At 35.7% G+C, this 24,322-nt stretch overlaps 1 protein-coding gene across 4 annotated transcripts in view; it reads left to right on the forward strand.

Moving 5' to 3' along the window:
• The window catches only part of LOC306879585 (synaptotagmin-2-like), a 50,167-nt gene that overhangs the window by 15,474 nt on the left and 10,371 nt on the right, over positions 1 to 24,322 (forward strand). For 3 of the 4 annotated variants that reach the window (XM_079432638.1, XM_079432639.1, XM_079432640.1), the window contains 3 exons: positions 18,968 to 19,208; positions 20,244 to 20,401; positions 23,564 to 23,698. In XM_079432638.1, the coding sequence (XP_079288764.1) occupies positions 18,995 to 19,208; positions 20,244 to 20,401; positions 23,564 to 23,698 (507 nt within the window). In that variant the 5' untranslated portion in view covers positions 18,968 to 18,994. The remainder of the gene's footprint in view (positions 1 to 18,967; positions 19,209 to 20,243; positions 20,402 to 23,563; positions 23,699 to 24,322) is intronic. The other variant, XM_079432641.1, reaches the window with a different exon arrangement.

Consider the following 24,322-nt stretch of genomic DNA (forward strand, 5'->3'; position numbering starts at 1 on the left):
CAAAAAATGCTTTTCTTACATTTTTTGTCTTGTTTCTAGTCCAAATATATCTAAAAAAAAATCTTGAATCAGGAAGCATTTTATAGACAAGTAAAAATTGTCTTGTTTTCAGAAAGAAAGAAAAAAAAAGATCAAAATTAAGTGAAAATGTATTAAAACAAGCTGCAAATGGGGTAAGCAAAATAATCTTATTTTTCAGAAAAAAATAAAAATTATTTGATTTAAGAATTATTAGATATTTGGACTGGAAACAAGACAAAAAAATGTGTACCATTTTCTCCCTATAAAGCAGTTTGACTTGCCATTGTGTGTGAAATGTGCTGTGAATTAACTTGCCTTGGGGGTGGGCACCTTTTTCACCCCTGATGAGTTTGCACCCCTGATATTATGGAAGCCCATTTCTGCCATGGAATAAAAAAATAAAAAAGTTATTGCAACTATTTTTCTTGCAATTCTGAGTTTATATCTCACAATTCTGACTCTTTTTTTTTTTTTTTTTTTTTTGAAAAAAGTCAGAAATGGAAGATATAAAATTAAGATTGCGAATTTATAACTAAAAGGTTGCAATTATCTCTTTTTTCATTTTTCTTTTCTGTGGTGGAAATGGGCTTCCATACAGTATCATATGGCTTTAAAGGACCGGCTTGAGCTACTTTTATGGTACTCTTGAGTTCTTTTTGAAGGTTTAAAACTTAATTTACCATTCATTGTAATTCGTAAGTCAAATTTAGAGTTTCTCCTTTTGTGTTTTGCAGAAGAAAGAAAGTCATAAAGGTTTGGAAATAAATGAGGGGGAGTAAATTATGTCTTGAATTTTATTAAAGGGGACCTATTATGCAAAAATCACTTTTTATAAGCTGTTTGAACACAGTTGTGTGGCCGCAGTGTGTGAAAACAACCAGCCTATAATGAAAAAAATCCACCAACTAATTTTTTTATAAAACCAATAAATCATAAATAGTCTCTCCAGATGAGCTGTTTCAGATTCTCCCTCTGTTCACGTCACCGAGGGGAAAAAGTCCCGCCCATTTGTGATGCTCTCTGTCCTATTAGCATACACACAGAGAAGCTGCGATCTGCCATTACTGGAGTTATATACAATGTCAGCACCAAAGAGGCTTTGTGTTGTGTTTTGGGATGCACTAATGAACATATCCCGTCCCCTATATGTTTAGGAATTAATACCAACTTCTTGGCACTCTGTAAGGCTAACAGCTAAAGCTATCAGATAACAGGCTTGTATTAATAGTGAAATGCTTATTTGCAAAGGCTCCGCCCTCTTCTCCAGGAGCAACAGCTCACTCGCATTTAAAACAACATATTCAAATTCAGCGCGTTTTGGCTCACACCCTAAAAGTGGCAATTTTAACAAGCTGTAAACATTTATCTGTGGGGTATATTGAGCTAAAACTTCACATATAGGCTCTGGGGACATCAGAGACTTATTTTACATCTTGTAAAAAGGGGCATAACCCCTTTAATGTCTGTACTATCCTTTTAAATTTCAGCCTTACTGTGATGCTACCACATGCTAATTTTAACGCTGGCCCAAAAGTTTTTCAGACAGAATGACGCACAAGTTAATTTCCCCAAAGGCATATCTGTTTCCTTCAGCGGGTCTGCAGTCTTCTTGGAAATGGATTTCGTTATCAATCAAAATAACTGCACAGTTGGTCTGCAAAACAACTGGCCAGACGTGTGTTGAGTGTTTATGAAAGGATCCAATCTGGAATGCCTTCATTTATCCAATCATTTATAGCAAAGAGATTATTGTTTACTAGGATTTTTTCATTTTTAGCTTGGGCCAGTAAGTAACCACTTAGCAATCATCTGGCAGTGCACTCTCTCAAAGTATAAGCCACATAAAATAACAGTCCTTGTGAAAATCAGCATGCAACTGACCTGATAAAATCTTGGAACTTTACATTTTATACAACCCGAATTCCAGAAATGTTGGGGCGTTTTTTAAATTTGAATAAAATGAAAACCAAAAGAATTTTAAATCACATGAGCCAATATTTTATTCACAATAGAACACAGATAAATGTTTAAACTGAGAAATTTGACCATTTTATGCACAAAATTAACTCAATAACCAAATTTGATGGGTCTCAAAATTAAGGTGGCCGAGAAGTGCAAAAGAAATCACGATTCTGAAAACAAAATAACAAATTACAAACGCAAATGCAAATCTAAAAAACAAAATAATTCAGAAAACACAACAACAATTCCGAAAACATTATAACAAGTCAGAAAACACATCGACAAATCAGTCAAACTGGAAGAGGTAGGTATAGTTTGAGACAGCGCCATTGGTTTGGGAATAGATTACTCACCGCTGACTGAATGAGACATCTGTCAATCAAGGTGTACAGGAAGAACGAGAAGAAGAACAGCAGAGTCCATTGAAGCATCAGCTCCAGTGGCGCAGATAGTAGATCGTGTGTTATTGTGTTTTTGGACGCGATCGGCCCGGGTTCGATCCCGCCTTTTGCCAAACTTTTTTTTTCTCTCTTTTCAAATCTCGTATCTCATCGGAAAGGCATTTATTTTCAATAAAGATGAAGGAGATAATCAAAAAGTTGAAAATGAAGTATCGGGTAGGGTTAGGATAGCTGTAGGGAGGGCTTTATTGTACCAATAAGGTGGCATCCATTTGAATTAAAATTATAATTGACACTCAGTACGTTATTATTGCATACTTTTTTTTTTACTACAATACTGGGGTGCAGATAATTGCCACTATTTGCAACAAGTAGTATACATAGCACAACATCCTGCTATTTTCACTTAGTGTAATATTACACCAGAAGCACGCGCATTGAAATCTTTTGTGCTAATAGGCTACTGTCAAAACACACAAGGTTTACATATAGACTCAGTTGGTTATGTCTAATATAAAAGTAAACCGTTGAGAGAAAAATGGATACGTGTCTGTAGATGCGTGCCGGTCTTAAAGGGACAGTACTGAACATGCTGCCGACTGTCATTATAGGGATAGTTCACCATACAATTTAATTTCTGTCATTATTTACTCACTCACATGATGTCCCAAACCTGTATTAATTTATTTCTTTTGCTGAACACAAAAGAAGATATTTTGAACAATGGGGGTAACCAAACAGTTGCTGGTCCACATTGAATTTGATAGTAGGAAAAAATCATATGGAAGTCAATGGGGACCAGCAACTGTTTGGTTTTCCATGTTCTTCAAAATAGTATTTATGTTCAGCAGAAGAAAGAAACTCACTCACGTTTAAAACAACTCTTGAGTAAACGATGGTATAAAAATAAAACATTATGACAGAATTGACAGACAGATGACAGAATTTTTATTTTTGGGGTAACTATTCCTTTAACAAATTTTTTTATGCACAGTTGTACATTTTAACCGGTGGATGAAAATGACCTAATGTTCAAAAAATCTGATAAAATAATATAATCACCTATAATCATTCATCATTTTGATTCATCTCTTTTCTTATAAATGGTTTTAAGTATGAAATGTAAGGTTTATCATTTTAAAACTTTTTTGTCAAAACTTTTTTTTTTATATGTCGTACATGTTATGGGGGTCGGTGAAAAAACTAAATGTTAAAATAGGGGTCCCCTGAATAAAAGGTTGGGAACCACTGGGGTAGGGTTAGGGTAGGTGTAGGGAGGGCTTTTATTGTCCCAAGAAGGTGGCATCCATTTAATAGCCTAATTTAAATTCAAACTATAATTTACACTCAATACGTTATTATTGCGTACTGTTTTATAATGTACTACAATACTGAGGTGCAGATAATTGCCACTATTTGCAATAAGTAGTATAAATAGCAGAAAATCTTGCTATTTTAACAGTGTAAATAAAATCTATAGCTATTTGCACTTAGTGTAAACAGCATATCGTTAAAAAATACTGCTATTTTCACTTAGCTGCAGCTTCAAATAGCTGCTGCCTTTAAAAAATGTCCCAACATTTCCGGAATTCATTTGTATACAGATTTGCATGTTGTTGGCCGTTGAAATTACAGTTCAGTATTTGCATATCATGCCGCTTCTTTGAGTTTTGACTGGTAGTAATGCTCAAATTCTATAAGAGCATGTTTTTGTACAGCTCTTTGTTTAACAAAACATGTCATTAAATCTTCTGTATTGATTTACATAATTGGGCAATGGATGACTGTTTAAGTTGAATGCATCCACATGTAAAATGTTTAGCTTTTTTCATAATACAAAGCAGCTTCACAGATAAGTGTGCTTCAATACCACCATGAACAGGTGAAAGGAAAAAGATGAAGGAAGAAACCCAACTCTTTATAGACAATGATGTTTGAAAATCATGTAATTATAAACATGTTTGCATCTGAAAAGGTATTTATAAAAGTATATTTATTAGCCGTGGTTGGATATTTCCTGATTTGCTCTGCAATGCATCTTTAAGCTGAAGAGTAATTGAAATAGAAAGCCCAATTATTGATGATGTGGTTAATTAGAGCAAATGGGCTCAGGCCAATCTGTCTAGTCACATTCTGATGAAGAGTGTGTAATTATTACACATCGAGGTGAAAGCGTTTGAGCTTTGACATAACATCCACCCCATAATCAAAAGGCAGAAATAATATATAGCCTAGTATTTTACTTAAAGAAAATGTTTTAAAAATATGCTCAATACTGTGATTCAAAAAGAAAGGCTTTTTATCTGATGAGAATAACATTTGATAATTGGAATTATGAAAATGTGTTTAAATTTTGCATTTGTGTGTGTGATTAAATAGACTTTTGTATTGAAATGTTTGAATGAATATAAACTGATTTATTACATTATTTATTAAGGGTGAATTGATACCTGATCATTTTTATGAGATAGAATCTATGTTTTAACAGCTAATCTATTAATTTAACCCTGCCATGAAACAGGATAATCCTGTGGCTGAATTGTGGAGTGGAGGCTTATCGAATCTAACTGCTTTGATTAAGAAACAATGCCTGGTTGTGCTGCAGCGTAATAGATGCAAAAGTATTCTCTCGATAAAAGCAGCACTCTAGTGGCCGAGAGTGAATGAAGCTCTTCAGCTTTTCATACAGATTCAATTATAGTTCAGAGTAATAAAAATGTCATGCAAACCCACTGATGCTGACTCATAATGGAACGTTGTACTTGCACTGTATTTGACTTGGTTTCTGACAGCCATTTCCCATTTTTTCAGAGGGCATGCGATGCTACTTTGGTACAAGCACACCATATTGAGGTGTGAAATTAATTACATGAATACTAATACTAAATGACCTCAGAGAGTGTGGCAGATCTGTGTTTGATTTTGAAGTAATGGATATTATAATAGGGCACTGCTCGAAGACTTGCAGCATGGAAACTTGTGCAGAAAACTAGAAGGACTTTTTGTTTCTTTATACATCATATTCCATTGATATGCTAGTGTACTAATATTAACTTTAAGCATATTTACAGATTTAAAATGTATTTTTATTTTCCGTGAAAACAGACCCAACTTCCTGTTTCAAAAGGAAGTATATGCCATCTGTGCTTTTCCAGTGATAGCATGGTGCTACACCTGACAGACTACTGCTTACCTAGCTGACTGTGTTAATGAACCGTGTGTGTGTGTGTGTGAATAAATTACTCCGCTCAATGCGCCCTCTAGCTTTATATTTCCGGTTAAACCCCTGCATTGCAGCATTACTTGCAGAAGCAGAGAAAGAGAGAGAGAGAGCAGGAGAGTGAGAAAACCTGGTCCAGATCACATCAGAGAGAAGCCCTTACTCCACTGAAGTTATGTGCCATTCAGGATTGTGTTGAGAATTGGCTTTTTAAACCCAGTTTGGTTTCTGAATTTGAATTTAACAAGTGAGTCAAGTAAGATGTTGAACTGTCATTTGAATTTGAATATAAGGAAACAGAATTAAACTGCTGTAGGTTTCTCTTTTAATAATACATTTTATTTTCTATATGAATTATCCATGAGATAATATTAGTAATCAATGTGGACATTTTGTAGCAAAATTCAGTTTTGTTGATAGCTGTTTTAATGGATTCAACAGTATTCAGCGTATTTCGGTAGACGAGTGCACTGTGCAGTAGGCTATGTAAAAGAGTGTATTCTGTATACCAGGGAATAAATAGGCTTAATTAGTCAAACTTAATGATTAGTTGATTTTTGGACTATCGAAGTTCCTCTGGTCTGACTGTGTACTGAATTTCTTTGAATTGTAATTCAGTAGATTCCTCTTCCTCTTTCCAATTTCAATTAAACATCCAGTGGCTTTAGGCAACCAAAACCTCAAATTCACCCTCATGAACTAAACTGAGGCCTGATCTTAATTTCTGAGCTCTGCTCTTAGAGTCTATCGTAGTAAATTCCAGCATACCTCCTTGAGTCTGTTTTAGACTCCTGCACAAAAGCAGTAGTTTAAGGCCCTTGTTTGAGTCGGCATTAAATATTCAAACCATTTTGTAGGCTGAGTGAACTTGTGTGTTTTTTGAATACAATTAATATATATGGGCAGCTGCTTACATGCTGGTTTGCGAGTGTGTATGAATAGACCTCAGGAAGATCAATAATTCAGTGCATCCCCTGCTGTCCCAGTTACTTCTACAGTGACCTCTCCCCACGGCATCTTTATGTATCACACTGCGCCCTAACAAACCTATGATTCACATGTAATGTCACATTCATACTTATGCAATTATGTGAGCCAAACATGGTTGTCTTCTGAAATGGGAATGCTAACAGTGTGATCTCTCTAGGTATATTCATTTTCTCTACTGATTCTTCTACTGTCATGGTTGGCCATCAATTTGAAAGGCAACTTGCTGAGCATGTTAGTTAGTCAAACTGTCAGCATTTTAGCTAGAATATAAGCTATACCTGGATAACAACACATATGCTTTAAAGGAATATTTCACCCAAAAACAAACAAACAAAAAAATGCTGAAAATGTACTCACATCCAAACTGTAGATGAGTTTCTTCATGAGAACAGATTTGGAGAAATGTAGCATTGCCTTGCCTTGAATGGATGCTGTCAAAATGAGAGTCCAAACAACTGATAAAAACATCACAATTATCCACACCACTCCAGGCCATCAATTAGCATCTTGTGGAGACAAATCCATCATTAAGAGGTTTTATCTTTAAACCTTCTGGCTAAAATACCAGTCCATAATCCATAATATCGCCTTCTCCAGTGATAAATTCCATCCGCCATTGTGCTCTCGCATCAAAATACACCCACATGTTTGTTTTGAACTGTTCTGGTTTGTAAATGGTGCTTGATCTGTGCATACTTCTCTCCTGATTTAGACAGGATTTTTTTCACTGGAGGCTTTTTCACTGGAGAAGACAGCATTATGGATGGAGTATTGGGGTTGTCACCATATTAACACAAGAACACATTAAATATGTAAAACACTGCAAAACATTGCCATCTGCATACTTACAGTGCGTTTGCACTTAGTATGAGATATTACATGTGCAGCATCTGTCTAAACGCTAAAATAAGTACAGAATATCTTCCTGAAAGTTTTGCTGCAATATACCTGCATCATATGTGTCCTGTGGGCCCGAAGCCACGCTGAATGTTTTATTAGTAGTGCTGGCTGAGGTGAGCATCACTTTTGTAACTGATCATATTTGAGGATTATGGATTTTATCAAACCCCTAACAATAAGTTTTACAGTTTTGTGTGTTGGTATCATTTGTTCTACAGTGTAAAATTCTTATGATTCACCTTTGCCTCGTATTTGTGTACTTTATGAAACCCAGGTAGATACTCTTTAAACTGGGTTTTCGTGGTATAATCACGGAAGGACTTGATGCCTGAACCAGAAAATTCACTGCAGGGCTTCTGAGCTAAACAAATTATATCAATTAATCCAGCTGAACTGAATGTAATTGCCTTTGTGAGTATGATGGATGAAATGCATATTGTTTCCGGTGCAATTAGAGAATTGAGATGTCCATCAAGATGGCTGAGCTTGATCGGTTTCCGGGTCATAGGATGGAGGACGGAGGAGCGAGGAAGCATATTGAAAAGCCATTTTAGTCATTCTTCCCCAGCTCCTGTCTGATTGGACCAATAATGCACTAGGGCTGGGAATCACCAGTGGCCCCACGACACTTGTGTCACGATACAATATTATTGCAATTTTAAATATATTGCGATATTCTGCCATATATTGCAATTTATTACCTTTTTCCAACTTCAAATTATGTCCCCAAAAGAAAACTTTGGCAACATTTCTTAGTTTGTTTATCTCACTTCAGTTTTATTGCTGCAGTGAAAAATGGGATTGTCAAGCAGACAGACTGCCATAAATGTTGTATGCACCTGCAAACTCAATTATTTGTATTACAGTCTAATCTAGTCCACCTTAATTAAATGTAAACAGGTATGCACTATTACAGGTATTTTGAACATTGAAACTTGAACTTGTACAAAAAAGTTGTGCAGATCCTTCGGCAAGTGGGGCTTTTCAAAGTAAATTACTGTTAAATTTAAAATAAATAAAACAGTCTTACATCCGATTTAAACCGATAACTTTCCGCAATGCTGCGCTGCCATCTTTATTTTACTAACTTACTGCATGCTGAAGGTGACCCAGCTGACCTCACCAGAAAAAACTCAACACTACCATCGAGTGGACTGTAAAGAAATTGATTTATTATTCTACCAAAGAGTATAATAAAAGATTGACACTTGGTGTCCATGTATCGATACAGTTTAGCTACGGAAAATATTGCGATACTATGCTGTATGGATTTTGTCCCCCACCCCTATAAGGCACACATCACCCAAACGCTCCAGCGCAACTGTAAATTCACCCGGCTCGGGACAGCCATTCTGTTTCAGTGTATAAATCATGTAACAATCAGTGAAAGAGGTTCTGTCTCAGTGACAAAGGGGTTTTTATTTTCTTGTGAATGGAAATGTGGTTGTGTTGAGTAACCCATGAGAGCAGAAGAATCTGGCACGTTATCATGTGTAAGTTCAGTTAACTACATTAGACCTGTACTGCACAGATTATTTCCTACAGAATCGCACCACAGTGTGTGCAAAACTGCGAATCTGATGTAACTGTACTCTATCAGCATAAGTGCAAAGTCATTTCACGACCAAATAACTGGGCGATAGTCAACTGTATGATGTAATTATAACTCATCATCTTGAATGGAAACAATTAAAGATTACACTTGAATCTGTGACACTTACTGTTAATTCATGAAGTCACACCCTTCTCTAGAGCTAAAATTGGGACATTTTCTACAATTTTGGGTTAATTAGATGGACTCGAGCTGCTAGATTCATCTATCGTGGTCTATATAGGTCTGTATTGTCAGGAAATTCATATCTTCCATCAGGGTCTTAAAAGGCTGACGTGATGATCTTTATAACGTCTACAGTGATAATTGAGGGTTATTGTATTTCCTGACATTTAATAGCCTTCATTAACCGTTAAGTAAATCTTCATGAATTTAATATTGACTCACTCAAACTGGTGATTCAGCTTTGGTGCACATACATCAGGTTTCATAGAAAAAGCAGTACCTGGAAGTGCAGCTCAGTTTGCATGGGTTAACACCACTGGATTGGGGATGACAGACCCCATCTGGCAGGGGCCGGCTGGGCTGTGTTATTAATGCATGGACCCAGGCCACCTCTGCACTTATTAGATGCACACTAGAGTATTCACGTAGAGAGGATTTCCCTAAAACCAACGGACAGAGCTTTTATTATATGTGGTAATAATGTTTTATTGCTATATATTGGCCAATATGTGATATCTGCCATTTTTAGATTGTTTTAAATGTGACATAAAGAACACACAAAATTGCATTTTTCTTGCAGTTTGATCCGGCATTTATTAATCTGCCAGCATTTGCAGTTTTTGATATCAGCTTGGCCAGTTAACAGAAAGGTTGTGATCTTTAAAAAAAAAAAAAAAGAATTTAAAGTAAATGTTTGTTTAGTTTGACCAATTTTGTGTTCACCTCATATACCATTTTTAGATGATTATGTTATGCACTGGTTCCCAGATGATCTGGGTTTTTCAATGGCTGATGTCAAAACTCATCTAGAGAATAAAGTGGGCAGCTTGTCAGTGTATTGCTATTACATTTGGGCATTATATCAATAATCATTCACTTTAGCAGTGTTATTTAACTATTGTTTATATACTATTGTAGCATTCATTAATAATTCTGAATTAGTTATTTTTATGTTTTCCATTTCGGTTTATATTTGATGTGCTTTTATTAGTTTTCTTTTTCAATATCTCTGTATAGCTTCAGTTTTAGTCATTTTAATACTTAAACTTTATATTATTTCAGTTTTAATTATTTTCTGTTTTCATTTAATATTTATATTTTGTTTTGTTTCAAGTTTATTTAATTTTTTTTAAATAATTTTACTTTTGGTTAATAATAACAGCAGTGCTCTTTAGTTAATGTCATTGGCTTTGAAAAAAAAACCTGTATCGGTTGACCTCTGATTTGGGCATTTTCTGGTTTTGAGCTGGTGTTGTGTGAATTTACTGTTCTCTAATCCTCATCAGTGCTGTCAGTGCTCTAGCCAGGGCATTTTCCCCATCATTCTCTCTATCTCTCTCTCTGCCCCCGCTGTTGTTCATTTCTCTGAATAATCAGTATTGACATCAGCTGTATTGCTGCGCTGTCAGCTCTCTATTGTGGGAGATCACAGGGCACTGCAGCCTACTGGGCAATGAATCTTGCATTCATGTCCATCTATATTCATGCATATTTCTTTATTCATCCTTTTTTCCATTGTCTGGACTCAAATGAGCTGAGGAAACTCTTCTGCACAGTTCAGAAGCTGATTAGTAGTGTTGCTGGCTATTGCTACTACTGTTCATATTTTACATAGGGAATTGAGGATTAATGTTTTACAGCCATGAATGACACCTTGAATTGTGCAGTTTGTTTAATAATAATAATAATAAAAAACCCTAGGCACACATTGACGAAGGCACACAAGCCATATCTAGAGACCAGAATATCACAGATACTTTTTTTCATGCAACACAGTAAGACACCACCTAGCAACCACCCCAAACTCCCTGGCAACACCCTAACAGCCATCCACAATGTTCTAACATCATGGCAGTGAGTTTTGCACAGGAAAGAACCACTGAACAATATAAAATGTAAAAGCTAGTTTTTTACCTATTGGTTTAAATCCCATAATATTTAGTCTCTCATGCAATAAAACATCTTGCCTTCCATTCACTTTGCCCCAGGAACAGTTTGTGCTTTAAAAAAATGTGATATATCACAGCGTTCTATTGCAGTTGATGAAACACTGCATTTAATTTTTTTTATTCAGAAACAACAATTTATAACCACTCATGCCAGCACTGAAGCCCTCATCCAAAAATTTCAGGACTAGCTGTAACCATGGCTATTTTTATGAATATTTCCATAATAATGTGACACATAATGTCTTGCAAAATGTCACATAGTTGCCAGTAACCGCGCCGCACATAGTTCAGATTTCTTCATATTGTTTTTCCGCTCAGGATTGTATACCGCACATCTCCTGGTTTATTACAGACCGTCCCCGTGAGACACACATGAGACATTGCATCGTATTGTCTTTGTTATTCCGTTTTCCTCCCACACAGCACAAGCTTCGCTGCACACCTGGACAGTTTCCCCATAACATTTCAGCAGCCAAACCCTGAGGGGGTGGACGATTTTACATATTGATCAGTGGAGATTGTCCTCCACTAGCGGCTCAGGGTGTAGCACACTGCATTCGGCCGAGTGTGAGCAGAATCCATAATGAGAGAGAGAGCGAGAGACAACGAGCGGGCAGGAAGAGAGATGGTAACGCTAAACAGGACGGAAGAACAGAAGAGAGTTCAAAGGTAGCAATAGAGCGACTGTGAGATAAAGTTGAAAGAGGGAGGTTTGTGTTTAATGAAAGAGCGGGGAGTGTGCAGCAGCGAGATTCAGACTGTGCTGCAGTGGGGGGACTGCAGCTTGCGCGGATGCGAGGGAGATCGTGGGATGCGCTCTAGCCTGTGCTGCTCTCCCGTTTTGGATGGGTGGCTCCATTAGGGAGGACAGAACTATTGCCTGGTAAGGGCTTTCCCATTTCTGCAAGACCCCACCTCCCCGACTGACTCCATCCAAAAAGCATGCTAACATTTTTTACGCTGTTCAATAGTTGTTTGCACGGACAATAGCAGGTTGTTTTCATTTCGCCTTCTGCATCATAAAGAGTTTGCCTCCACTCTCTGATTTCAGAAGTGACTTTGAAGCGGGACATGAATGCATGAAGCCCTGAAGATCAAGTTACTTGATGTAGAATCTTGCGTACATGATGTACAAAAGACTACAAAAGAACAAATCAATTGCTAGTCTTATCCCACTTGATTGAAGCTACATATATTTGAGGCAGAGTGAAAGTTGTTTTTGCTCTGCTGAAATTAATTCCACATCGGTCCAGGTTGGTTTATTTTCAGAAGTTTGTTAAGGTTAGCTGCATTAAATCTTTGAAAAGATACCATATGTGTATACAGGTTTCAATTGTATTTTCTGCTTTGTTTTCCAAGTTTTTTATTTTATTTTATATATTTATTTATTTTTGTTTTTTATTTGTTTTATTTATTTATGTATTTGATCACACAGTTTACATATGTTTCCCATCTCTCTTTTTTTTTTTTGATGTGCTCTGTACAGCTATTCATGGACTGACACTGCTGTAATTTGTATGTAGGCTATTTAATTTATTTTATGTTACGTTATTTGATTTTTTATTATTGTATAATCAAAAAAATGACATATATTTCCTCCCATGTTTTGATGTTCTCTGTATCCTGTCCTGTATTCTGTATGTCTGGTCATGGACTTTTTAAAATTTTATTTTAAATTATTTTTTTACTTAATTTTTTTTTATGTTCCTAAGCGTTTCATTGAGATGCAGTGGAGGTGTTGAGAGCGTGAGATCTCTGAGATAAGCAGGCTCTTCAGTGCAGATGGCATTGCCATGGGTGTAGATACTACTGTAAATGGATGTTATCAGGGTTGCGTGAGGATAGTTGTCATGCTAGCGGCTGTGCCAGTGAAGCAGAAGTGACTATCTGTCTTCATTCATAAGACGAGACGTTTATGAAACTCTGGTTGTGTAAGGATGTTTCTCAGGAGAGCTTGAATGCTAACAGGGTCTTTGAGGCAGTTAAGAAATACATAAAATAACAGCATATCAGTGACAGAGCACATAAAGATCACTGCTTGTAGCTTTAGCTTTACCGATAATTTGATTTGCTTTATGGCAGATATGATTTCTAACCTTATTGATTTCCTCATGGATTTGTTTCTCTGGTTTTTCCACCCCAACAGTAGCAAACTCTCACTCTGCAGTCTCTAATTTCTTCTGTGTCCAGGTCGGACGTGATCTAGACGAATGTATGTCTATATCCAGAGTGTCCCCATCGCTGACACACATAATCAGGGTGAAACCCCGTGCGCCGACTGACCGCTTATCCCAGTTCTGTCCGCGTGTCTTGGATGCTTATTTAGAGCGAGCTGTAAATTAATTTGTCTCCACAATTCAGACAGATCACATCTCTAGTGTTCAGCCGCTTCAGATCCAACATAATCAGCCTAGATTTGCATGTACTTCATGAATTTGGCAGTGTCTTACATATTATATATTTTATCAGTATCTGTTTTTCCTGGAAATGAATTGATAGACAGATATGATCAAACAGTAAATTTGTGATTATTCAAATCAATCAAGCATATATATTTTTTCTATTTTCTTTTTAGTTAATAAGGCGTTAACGCAAATTCATTTTAACGGCACTAATTTTATTAATGCAGCGCGCATTTTCTGTTTGACCCCTGGCCTAGCCCATAGTTGGAGAAATGGAGATGCACAGTGTTGCCAACTTCGCAACTTTGCAGACCCCTTTAGAGACTTTTTTCCCTTCAGAAAAAGCGCCGAGCGACAAATCTTTAAGGTTTGCCCAAACATTTAGTTTCTGAGACTCGCTGGTACTGCCGCGCAAGCACGAGGTCTTGCTTTCCCTGCGCATGCACACCTCTCTCTCTCTCTGTGCATCTGCATTGTGAGCGGCGCTTTCAGTTAAACACAGAAATGATGTTTCTTGTCCAATTTTACATGCACAGCTATTGTCTTTATCTTATGTGTATTTGATTTCATCAAACGACGGCTCGATTATCAGGATTTTGTGCAGATTAACATCTTGGAAAGGAGAGCTGGTTATGTAGTCTCAATGGGTCGTGTTTCAGTCACTATTTCATATTCATTCCATTGTCTGACAACAGAAACAGTAAAATATAAATGAAAACTGTTTTATTGAGAATTTAGCTGCATCAAAATACAGTATGTGGGTACAGAGAGGCAAACAAATGTAATAATAAATGTACATTTTGCATGTTCAGAAGAAGTGAGCTGCCCTGTGTGCAAAAATGTAAAGAGGTTTGTGTAAGTAAATTGCTCAGTGCAAAGAAAGAGAAGAAATGGGAACCTGGAAATTTTTTTTCATGAGTCTAATACACTCTTAAAAATAAATGTACTTCAAAACGTTCTTCAAGCGATGCCATAGAAGAACCATTTTTGGTTCCACAAAGAACCATTAAGTCAATCTGTTCCTTACCTTTTTATAATCTGAAGAACCTTCTGAAGGTTCCTTGTGAAACAGAAAGGTTCTTCAGATGTTAAAGGTTCTTTATGGAGCCATTTAGACACAAAGGTTCTTCTATGGCATCGTGAAGCCCCTTTATTTTTAAGAGTGTAGACATGAACAAGTTCTTTGAAAAAAATCTATAACCTTCGAAACATGTCTAGTCTTCATGCTATATGTTGACCATGGTTTCAATAATAATAAACATACATTTGCATAAAGCATCCAGATTTGTCCATGCCCATGTTGATTAGAGTAATAAAAACTTGAAAAGTATTCATTTAAGATACATTTAGAACAAATAAAAATGTGCGATTAAGTTACGATTAATCACGAGTTAACTCATGACAATCATGCGATTAATCACGATTAAATATTTTAACTGATTGACAGCCCTAATTAAAATATACAATTATAATATATAATCAAATAGTTACATCAAAGGTTAATAAAATAAAATATATTAAAGCTTTGTGGCTGTGTGAAACAAAACGTATAAACCTAAATATGAAAATATAATATTATAACGTAATCAGATATTTTGAAATGTAAACACACATATATAATACTATATTAATTAGGGATGTGCGGGTCTAGTCGACTCAACGGTACAGCTCCTGCTATTCGACACTGAAAACAATAGTCGATTACACGATTACCATCATTTTAATGTTACATTTAAAACATTTTAAATAAGTTAAAATACAACTTTTGAAAAAGAATACATAAGTTATACAAATATTTGAATATATAGGTATTTTTAAAAGCGTATCTGGGCGGAAACTTCATTTTTACCTCAGACCTCGCAAAAAATAATTAATTTTATTGAAGATTTGTTTTAATGCTATTCCTTGATAAACTTTCCTATTGTTTTTGACTTGTGTTTTCATGTGTTGGCTAACGTTATATGAAGATGAAGAATTCTGTCAGTCTATTGATTGATTTTCCATTTCTGCGTTGCTCCAGCCGATCTGAAAAAATAAACTATGCACTGGTTTGTTGATTGTAAGTTATGCTCTTCCTTTTTTCTGTTTAACGACCGCCTAAAATTAAATGATGATAACGCGAGGCAAGCATACGGCATAATCGTGACCTATTTTTTAGCAGAATTCCTTGAGGGATTTGACAGTGTGACTCAAAGATGAAGTATTTCAAGTGTAGGCTGTTATATAGACACACATAGTTTGCTTCTTTTGACACTTTTTGGGGGTTTCTAGCTTTTAGACTAGTCGGATACAAAACTTGCGTTTTAACGACAGACAAATTAGTCGTAGCGCACATCCCTAATATTAATATATAATGTTTAATACATATTAAAATATATAACATTTTGTTAATCAAAGCCTATAAATAATTTTTGAGTTTAGTTAGTTATTTTGATTTATTTATTGCTTTGATTTGAAGTTTGATGTGTTGTAATTAATCACAGAGCTGTTTTTTTTTTACTTGACACTTGAAGACTTTTCTCTTGGAAAATTGACAATACAAAGCCCCCCCAAACTGATCAAAAGCCCCTTATACACACCAGCCACGGCAGAGCCTCCTCATGACTATTGGAGTGTGAGCTTGTAAAGGAAGCTTTTATTACATGCTTTACTCTTGAGGAACAGAGATGGTGACACAGCGTTGTCAGTCAATAAAGCAGCGCTGAGCACAAATGTCAGTGGCACGCAGCAGGTGAGCTCTGCAGCGGCGGACAACAGCGGATAGATGTCGAGCTACTCCACAAAATCAATGCAGCCCCTCGAACGCTGGTATCATCAGTGATTGCTACCTAAATAGTGCAGATTGGTTTTGCATGTATTGAAGCGTGAAGGCTGAGGATCTTGTCATTTTGAAGATTTATCCAGCATGGATTGGAAGGGAGATGTGCATTTGCTAAATCAAACCCATTCGATTCTTTCAGAGAAGAGCAGAGTACAAATGATAGTCAATAGCTGGCTTTGTTTAGATTGGTATTGATTAGTATTTATGGTTGTTTATTGGCATTTGGCGGGGGAGGAGGCAATTTCGGATTGTTTTTCTCAAGCATAGCTCAGATACAAGAGGAGAATGCTGAAAATCACAGTAAAAAGTGTTGCTGACTTAACTTTAAAACATTTAGAAAACACGTTGCCTTAAAATTATCAAGTAAATAATAATAATTTTAAAAAAAGTTGTGACAATTGACAATTCACTTAACTTATACTTTTTTATTATTAATTACTTAATAATTTTACGGGTTTCCTCAATTTTTTAAAGTTAAGTCAACTTTACAGCGATAAGAAGCCTATTTATGAAATATTGTGTGTCATCGAGCAGCACTCACTCAGTCAGAGTAAAACAAGCAAAGTTTCACAAAAGTAAAATATTTCATTGTGTTTGGGGCAAATATCTGCTCTCCTTGAATGACAAATTTGGGGGCTGTAGCTAACTGCTGTAATCACTGTAAAAAAAATGGTTTAGTCAACTAAAATATTCCAGTTGTCCCTTAAATGAACATTGAGTATCTTAAAATTTCAAGTTGACTAAACTAAACATTTTAAGTCAGAGGGGTAACAAATTATTTTAAGTTGAAACAACTTTTTGAAACATGTTTTTTTACAGTGTAGAAATCAGAAGGCAATGCTGTGACAGGGACCATATATAATACATATATTTCTATTAACTGACTGAAGAAATACTCACATTTAAACATGCAGATTCGCTTTGATTCGTGTGTGCATTTCACTGCCGTTTATTAACAAAAAAACACTTTTGTTTTTATCCAGTGCAGGGAGCTGATTACCTTAATTGTTAATTAGTAGTGTGTGAAATTTTCATTTGAGCAATTTTGTTCACATCGCAAGGCTAAAGTAAATCTCTAGGTATCAGTACCTGCATGAATCATAGAAAAACCCATATCAGTCATCCACTAATAATAAGTATGCGTTTTCTCATTCAAAGCTTACAGAATACATTAGTGTCCATTAAAAACAATTCTTTCATTAGCACTTCGATAATCTAAACCTACTCAGTAGTGTGATTTTTGTTAATATCTTGTATATTTTAATATAAACTAAACTTAAAATAAACTTGCTCAAAAGCGGTCTCTTTTTCAGTTCTTTTTCTCGTTGACAGTGACATCTGCTGAAGATATTTCAGCAACAAATAAGAGATTGACTTACATGTTGTAATAATTCATTTTAACATTTTATGAATTATTTTTAATATTTAAAAAAAATATATTTAAGATTTGTTTTAATATTTTATTAATAATTCTTTATTAATAATAATTGTAAATCAAATCATTTCTATCATAATTTTTCTGTCGTTAGTAAATATTTTAACTTTTTTTTTTTTTTTTAATTTAGATTTAGGTCTTAGGTTTTAAGATTCTACTTACATTTGTAAGAATTTATTTATACATTTTTCACAAAATCATGTTAATTCGATTGTGTTTAGTTATTGCTGTGTTTATCCACCAGCAATAATACATCCAGGACGTAGTTTCAGACCTCTTTATTTATCATTTAATCCACGTATTTATCTCGATACATATCAGAGCGCCTTGTTAAGACTGCATTGTCCTGCTGTTTCATTTCATTTGAAATATTATCTAGCAGAATGTCCAACCTGCCAGCAGCGCTATCCTCATTTAAAGTCAGAAGTTTTATGGGTTTTCATTCACAAGGTTGTGAGAAGCTATCTGCAGTGACAGCAGATATTATCTGACATTTTGGAGGTGAATGCTGCAGTGAATGTCAAATCAGAGACAGAATTATTTCCCATACAAGGATGTTCTAGGTAATGTGAGGAAGAATCCTGTTTTAATAACCTAAAGGAAAATTAGTGCAAAATTTACAGGAACCAGAACAAGTCAAAGGCACTGAGGCATCTGAGGACAAACTGTCTTGTGTTTTGTCCTGCCGTGCAGTGTTCTGTCGTTTATCTTGCACTGCCTCCTTTAAAGGCCTGAAGCTCTGTCGCTTTATTTCTCCCTTTCATTATTTAAATGCAAGGCCATCCATTTCGTTATTAAAAAGAGCTGCCCGCGACGCTTCTGAGAGGTCTCAGCCTTGTTTGCTTATTTGTTTTTTATTCAAGAAGCTCTTGGTTTGAAGTTTCTCATAATAATAAATATACTGTGAAAATTGCACCTGAGTTTTTTTTTTTAATGCTGCAGACTTCCTACGTAAAAGATGATAGTGCGCTGATGTTTTTGAAGGCTACATTTGTTCTTATCATCCTTAAGATCAAAAATCATTCCAGACGTCAATATATGTTCTGTTTTATATGTATTTGGTCTTTCAAGTCTGTTAAACTCTTCCAGGGTCACTGAGTGGTCGAGCCAGAGATCATGAAGTGGAACCTCTTCAAAAAGAAGCCAGAAGCCATGGTGGGCCCGGAGCCCACGGGACTCGGCGTCACCCACCCGTCACACACCATGACGATGGCCCCCGCCGTCTCCACACCTGCGGACAACTCCACTGAGTCTGAGGCACCCGTCAACAAGAATGATGTCTTTGAGGAAATCAAAAGCAAGTTCCTCAATGAGATCGATAAAATCCCATGTAAGTCCTGCAGAGATATATTACAGTCCCACTACATCAAGAAAATCAATAGTGTATCATTATGCTGAAGATGTTTTATGGATTTAAATGGTGGCCAAATTGTCAGGCCCCTAGTTAGCTGACCAAACTTACCTTCTTTCTGAACAGTAGAAGCTCAATTCAATAAAGAGCAACTGAAAGGAATAGTTTATTAAAAAATAAGAATTTGTTGAGAATTTACTCACTTCATCAGAACAGATTTGGAGAAATTTAGCATTGCATCACTTGCTCACCAATGGATCCTCTGCAGTGAATGGGTGCCGTCAGAATGAGAGTCCAAACAGCTGATAAAAATATAACTATAATCCACAAGTAATACACACCACTCCAGTCCATCAGTTAACATCTTGTGAGAGTCTTCTATCCATAATTTTGCTTTCTCAAGCAAAAAAGGTGTCTTGTCTGAATTAGGAGAGAAGTATGCACAGATCAAGCACAGTTTACAAGTGAAAACTGTCTAAAACAGATCTAAACAAATACATGGGAGGACTTTTATGTAAGACGACAACAGGGTGTGAACTTTTTCCCTGGAGGAAGCGTTATTATAGATTATGGACTTGTTATCCTGGAGGAAGCGTTATTATAGATTATGGACTGTTTGGATTCTCATTCTGACGGCACCCATTCACTGCAGAGGATCCATTAGTAAGATAGAAATGCTAAATTTCTCCAAATTGTTCCCATGAAGAAGCAAACTCTTCTACATCTACAATCTTCATTTTTGGGTGAACTAGTCCATTTCACTAGTGGTGCTACTAGTGCTACTAGTGCACAACTAGTGCTTTACTCCTTCAATTCAACATGCAGTCACAATTCACTATTTCATTTTTTTGTTAAAAACATGTTTGTATTTGTAATATTTCATTAATATGTTATAACTTTCTCCATACTTTTTGGTTGATATGTTACAAAATCACATTCACACCCTTCACACTCTTGGGGACAACCCATCTTCTAAATAAATTTCTTTCATTTTTATCCCATGATGCTCTGCAGTGCCTCCATGGGCGCTCATCGCCATCGCTGTAGTGGCCGCCCTCCTTGTCCTCACCTGCTGCTTCTGTATCATTAAGAAATGCTGCTGTAAGAAGAAGAAGAACAAGAAAGGCAAAAAAGGAAAGGACGGCTTCAACATGAAGAACATGCAGGGAGATGTATGTAACAGTGTTCAGCAGCACCCAACATGACAGCAGTACATAATATAACTAAAACAACTGATGCACACTTCAATCTGTTTGATTTTAGAATTAAAACAAAATGATATTAACTTGTTTATTAACTGGGTACATCAACAAAAAATAGTGTTGCATCATTAAGAAATGAAAATAAGTGTTGCACTGATAATGAAGGAGAGTCTGTTATGTTATTAGCTTCATGCTTTTCTTTATTGTGTTTGTGAGTAATGTGAGTGTTTTGTTTCCTTTGAAGAGAAATGGTACACTGAATGTTCTAAAACAAGTGTGCTGCTCATGTGATTTTGATCATAAAAAGATAGGAATTTTAAAATCATTCTGCAAAATGAGTGGCTTTAATTATTATATTATATTATAGTATGTATCATGAAAAAATGTTACAGAATTCAGACCAGCAGTACAATTGTGAATGCAATATAGTTTCTTATTATTAAACAAGAAGTAAATATTGAGTAGCTTACATTTTATAATCAATATTATCAGTTACAACTTAGTTCAAAGCAGTCAGTAATTTATAAAAACACTTCAGTTGATTTGTCACTGAATGAATTTGTCTCTAAATGTGACTCATAAACCCAGTAACTCGATTTGTCAGGGAATAAATCAATGCTTTTGAACTAATTGGTTGAGCGATTGATTTAGTGACTCACTCTTAAAGACAGATGCTGTTTTTTAATTAATCCGTTTGAACAACAAAAAAAGTCAGTGAAAATCTCCACTTATAATGCACTACGGTTTATTTTCTTGCAAGGATGCACATTTTGAAGAAAACACACACATATATATATATAGGTAGTTGACTGTCTCTTATGGTGTGACATAGCAAAAATGGAGAAAATAAAACTTAACATACAAATAACATGAGAACAATGTATCTTCATTGTTAGAGTTACATTGCATTGCATTGCTTTTTGTCACCTGAGCAGGGCTTGTTTATTAATTTTTATTAACAAAAAAAGCCAAAAGTTATATTTTTGACAACTTTCATGGCAAAAGTGAAATGATTGAACCTCAGGCTGAAGAAAGTACTTCTGCCTTTGCACCTCAGTCCCAATTTCTCTCTGACGGGAACAGGAGATGCAGTGAATAAATGGAAAAAAACTTGCGTTACGTATTTGAAAAATTAACTTAATTTAAATGTTCTTGTTACTTGTAATGCATTACCCCCAACACTGGTTAACCTGTTACTTTAGCAGAAGATGGCATAATGAAGTTTACTTACTGAAATGTACAGATATCATTCAATATAGAAAAGACACTCATTTCATAGTTTGATCCTTGAAAGCGTAAAGCCAGAACTTTATTCCAAACCTCTTTGCATACAGATGTCTTAAACATGGCAGTGTGTCATTTCTGAAAATGGTGCTCTTGGTGTTGTTAACTGTCTTTGGATCTGTTTTTGGTGTGTCGTGAGTTCAACCTCTCCCTCTCTCTCTGCTCTCCTTCCTCCCACTGTGTGTCTAATGCGCCGCATTTCTTGACGCTCTTGGGCGTCGGCGCTACGGTAGGTGGACGGATGAACGGCACAGCTGTTTGGCCGCTGAGTGCTAGCACCGCGTGGGTGGGATTGGATGGAATGGCTGTTGTAACTTCCTTGTTTTAAGCCTTTTGTACCTGCTGCTTGACAAGAATACAGTTAAAAAACAAAGGACAGTTACAATACAAATGAAAACCCCACTTAAGTGGACCAAAAATTATCTTAATAACAAATAGTCGTATTTGTGTAGGAGGTGTGAATGGAATAATTAATTATTAACTCACTAATACTGGCAAGATGTTTGGAGTTAGTAAGAGACGACCCACAGACTCACAATGAATGCATGTGTTAAAGGGCATGGCTGTTTTAACTGCACTGAAATCCTGATGTCTCAGGGGCTAGAACTAGCTGTAAACCTTAACTATATAAGCTCATGTTCTGTGATCATATAATCGATTCACTTTCATGTAACAAAAATAAGTGAATTACTGAATTCTTTTAAAAGCAAATGGAAATGAAGAATTTGTTTTTAATATAAGCACATATTCTGCTGTGCCCTTTAATTTGTTGCTGTATGGATATGGTTAGGAACTGACTTGAGAGTGACAATTTTTTTGGTGGCACATTAAAACATCTATCAAAAAATCAGTTTTAAATTTCTTTTAAAAACCTGGGTTAATTAGTTAATATTTCAATCCCTAAATTATATTGTCCTCAAGATGTAATGCACAAAGATTCAGTTCATATAGCATAATAATTGTTATGCATCATCTTCACATAAAGTGAACCCAAAAACTATTTAGCCGCTTCAGCCACACTTAAAATGTCTTTTGTATTAGATAACAAAATATCAAACCACGTGGCATTTGAGATGCAAATGATGCATTTTTTATTTTTATTCTATATTTCTATATTCTCATAGGTAATGATGGTAATTAATAACGGTGAAACCCGTTGTTGTAATGCGATATAAATTTCAGATATTTTGAAGTGTGGTTAGTGTCCAAATAGTTTTTGAGGCCACTGCATAACGCTGGAATTGTGACCTATTTGTGGAAACAAAAAAATAATTCTGCACATTATAGATTTTTTGTTCTTCCTGCAGTTTGGATGATGTTCAGAAACACAAGAACGACATGCCAGCATTTCATACGCCAAGAATAGCACAAAGGAGTCTGTTCTTCTTTAAAAATGAGCTGTCATCACTCGTTCCCTGGAGTATCACTGATGAACAGTTAAATTTATCATGCTGATGATGAGAAAACGCTTGCATGCCAAATTATGCATATCAATAAAAGCTCTTTTGTTTTTCATTTACTACCAAACCTAATTTGAATCTAGAGTCAAAACGTAAATTGTATTAAAGAAGGAATTAAACCGTGGAAAGCCAAGATAAGCAAACAGAAAAAAGTGTCACCAATAAAAATTGTGAACTCTTGAGTCATTTGCAGCATCCTGCCCTGAATGACAACATACTCTGAGTCCGTTATGGCAGATAACCAGTAGGTCAGGCCAGGTAGAAGCATCTCTCCAACCTTACTGCAACTGACCGGGCCCTGAGCTTGTGGCATGCTTATAGACAGGAACCAGATATACTTTCGTCCCAGATATCGACTCGCTAAATCTATTTGTCATTTGCCCTACAGAAAAACCAGGATGATGATGATGAAGAAGAAGGAGAAACTGGTTTGACGGAGGAGGAGAAAGAGGAAGAGGAAAAAGAAGTGGAGAAACTCGGAAAGCTTCAGTATTCGTTGGATTACGACTTCCAGGATAACAAGGTTAGGATGTCAGATTAATGACATCATATGCTGGAATATAAACTAATAACATCGCCCAGTATCATATCTGCTGAATGAAATCCAATGTTTGTTTCATACTAAATTTGGGGTGCTGATTCCAATGCTAGTGGCTGTTTGGCAAAAGCACGTCACATTTTATCACAAAATATGATGCATTTTGTAGCATTTTTGCTTTTGACAGCAATCAGCAGAAAAACAGCACAGAGACATGATTCCTATCTTCCTCTGAACCAGATTTCACATTTTTATTCAATTCTCAGCCCAATTTGACATGTATGAATAACTGAAGATACTATTTTATGCTTAATTTCAAGGTCAGTGACAGAAGAAAATGCAAACATGTTTTCCAACATATTGAACATAATATTTTCCACTTTCGCTTATTGTAAGTTAAATGATACATTCTGAATGGTTATTTTTGTTGTTAAAAACAAAAGTTTTGACATTTGACTGCTTGTTATTTTGAGAAGTGCATTAAAGCTGATATATTTAATAATAATTTATATACATATATACTGTATACATAGGCCATTCTACAGAATTGGTGCAAAATGCTGTCCCACAACCAAAAAACACATTTAAAAAGCATTTAGGTATTCAAAT

Source organism: Barbus barbus, assembly GCF_936440315.1.
Source record: "Barbus barbus genome assembly, chromosome: 13".
Classification (NCBI taxonomy): domain Eukaryota; kingdom Metazoa; phylum Chordata; class Actinopteri; order Cypriniformes; family Cyprinidae; genus Barbus; species Barbus barbus.